This window comes from Pteropus alecto, unplaced genomic scaffold, assembly GCF_000325575.1.
Source record: "Pteropus alecto unplaced genomic scaffold, ASM32557v1 scaffold45, whole genome shotgun sequence".
NCBI lineage: Eukaryota > Metazoa > Chordata > Mammalia > Chiroptera > Pteropodidae > Pteropus > Pteropus alecto.
In genome coordinates, this window is record NW_006442491.1 from 39,820,245 (window position 1) to 39,822,768 (window position 2,524).

At 53.6% G+C, this 2,524-nt stretch overlaps 1 protein-coding gene across 1 annotated transcript; it reads left to right on the top strand.

Moving 5' to 3' along the window:
* The first annotated feature begins 6 nt into the window (after positions 1 to 6).
* On the top strand, positions 7 to 991 carry RPS21 (ribosomal protein S21). The gene is made up of 5 exons (XM_006921957.2): positions 7 to 68; positions 157 to 220; positions 353 to 424; positions 791 to 846; positions 928 to 991. Exons 1-5 carry the CDS (start codon positions 19 to 21, stop codon positions 935 to 937), a joined length of 252 nt encoding a protein of 83 aa, XP_006922019.1. The 5' UTR covers positions 7 to 18; the 3' UTR covers positions 938 to 991.
* The last annotated feature ends 1,533 nt before the right edge of the window (positions 992 to 2,524 follow it).

Below are 2,524 nucleotides of genomic sequence, written 5' to 3' on the forward strand. Positions count from 1 at the left end.
CGTAGGCGCGCCGTCAACATGCAGAACGACGCCGGCGAGTTCGTGGACCTGTACGTGCCGCGGAAATGGTGAGCGCCGCCCCCGCCCCCACTGCGCCCCTCCCTCAGCTCCCCCCCTCAGCGCCCCTCCCCGCTCACTGCGTCCCCTCCCCCGCAGCTCCGCCAGCAACCGCATCATCGGCGCCAAGGACCACGCGTCCATCCAGATGAACGTGGCCGAGGTGAGCTCGGCGGTGGGAGGGCCTCTCTGGGGAGCGAGGTCTGGGCCGGCCTGAGCGGTTGAGCCCCAAACCCCAGACTTAAAGCTGTAGGCGCTTAAATGCTATCTTGTGATCCTCATTTTTGACTGACAGGTTGACAAGGTGACAGGCAGGTTTAACGGCCAGTTTAAAACCTACGCTATCTGCGGGGCCATTCGCAGGATGGTGAGTGTCCCGGGCTTGGCTCCCCAGGGGCCTTTGAAGGGGGGTCCCTAACGTTGGTGTAATAGATTTGAGCCTGTGGCTGGAGCGTGCTGTTTGTCCCTTTCTGGGGGTGGGAAGGGTGCTTAAAGGCTCCAGATAGCCGTGCCTCCCTGAGAAAACGCTCCAGTGCGCCTTTACCTGGGAGCTCCCCAGTTCCCACAGGCCCGTCTCCACGGCCACCCCCGTCCCTCAGGTGTGAGGCCACGCAACTGGGAGAGTGCCCTCCGCAAGTGCTGTGTTCAGTGGGGACAGCGGTGTGGCTGGGTAGTGTGTTCCTGGTGGATCTCCTGCCAACAGGGAACATAGTCCCAATGTGCTTTTTCCTAGGGTGAGTCAGATGACTCCATTCTCCGACTGGCCAAGGCCGATGGCATCGTTTCAAAGTAAGAGGGCTCGCATTTGGGCACGGAGACTCAGGACTTCTCCGGAGACAAGGTGTTAATGTTGTTTTTCCTTTTGTGTAGGAACTTCTGACTGGAGAGGACCACAGATATGGAGCATTTGTCATAAATAAATAGTGAAAACCCACTCACGTTGGTTGGTTTTGTGCTGGTAGGCGCGCTCTGGGCTGTGGAGGGTCAGGGCTGACATTTTGCTCTGAATTGTTGACAAGGAGGGGCTGGTCAGCTGAGACAACCTATGAAATATGCTACAAAACCAAATTTTACTTTAAAGCACAAATACAAACAACTGTGACATATGACTTAGCATTGAGGTCAGATAGTTGCATAATGCACATTAAAAATCCACACGCTACTGGGTTCCCGAGGGAATGGCACCAGGCCCGTGGACACCCCTCAGACGCCTGGGCTTGTTCTAGAGAATGACGATTCAGGCTGACGTTTGGCTTAAATACTGGCTTTGCTGCAGTGATCTGAGTATCACAGTGGCAATTCTTAACATTACTAAAAAGGACACACTAACAGGTTACAGATGGGTTTGGTAAACTAAATCAACTACATAAATATGCAAACTTAAATTACTGTATCGGTATTTCTAACATCCATGTAGAAATTCCCAAGGATGTGCGTCCTTTGAGGCTAAATTGTAAACCAGGACATTTCAGAAGTCCCTTAATGCGCTTGTAACGTGGAAGTATCCTTGAGATGCTGTGGTGGCAGGACAGGTTGCTTTCCAGAAGAAAGTTGCCTGGGGCCTAGCAGCTTTCATCCCCCATTCCATTTCGGATGCACGCAGGTTGGGGGCTGTCTTGGAGAGGAGGGAGGCACTCCACAATAAATAAGGTTAGAACGCAGGCTTGGGCTCTGTCCCGCAGCGACCTTGGCCTGACAGAGGCTGAGGAAGGGGCAGGAGCAGCAGGCCTGCACCTTCACTGGGGCTAGACTGAGTTGCTGGAAGATGGGTTCTATGATGAATAAATTGGCCTCTTTCTCTGCAAGAGCACCAGTCCACACAGAATACAGTGTGGGGCTCTCCCAGAGCCCCTCCAGTGACAAGTTTATAGCACAGTGGAGAAACAGCTTAATGGCCCAGCCAACATGGCCATTTTCAGACTAGCTGACCCCAGTCCTCGGCTGAGTGTTTCCGGTGGGGTGGCAAGCCTGGGAGCTGGAGAACACGACCTGTGTAAGAATGACAGCCCTGGAAAAGCTGAATGTGGGCCCTGGTGACATGCTGGGCCTGGACATCACAGAAGTGACGACCACCACCCCTTGGGGTCTGCACCTGTCAACTTCCTCAGGAGAAAATGGCGTTGCTGCTGACCCTCGGGAAGGTGATGTGTGGAGCATGGGGCTGCGAAGCCGTCAGTCTTCTTTCCGCTTGAGGGTCAAGCGTGGTTTCAAGTCACAACTTCACACATTTAACCAGTTTTTGTTCCCTTAACCAACAGCAGAATCTCAAGTGACGACAAATCTGTCTTACTCTGTGACTATTGCTTAGGGAGATCAAAAGCCAACAATGCAGTCATCTGAAGGTTGACTGTCAAGGACCAACAGTCTTCCCGCTGAAGGGACAGACAGTGTCCCTGGGGGATGGGCCAGTATCTGCAGAGAGGCCGGTAGGGGCTCAGGACACTCAAGCATCAGGATTTCAGTGACA

Bases quoted from the DNA above. Each gene is read 5' to 3' on its own strand.
- RPS21 (XM_006921957.2), top strand. From the start codon at position 19: ATGCAGAACGACGCCGGCGAGTTCGTGGACCTGTACGTGCCGCGGAAA. The intron at 221-352 runs GTGAGCTCGGCG...TTTGACTGACAG, and splicing joins TCCAGATGAACGTGGCCGAG to GTTGACAAGGTGACAGGCAG. The intron at 425-790 runs GTGAGTGTCCCG...GCTTTTTCCTAG, and splicing joins GCGGGGCCATTCGCAGGATG to GGTGAGTCAGATGACTCCAT.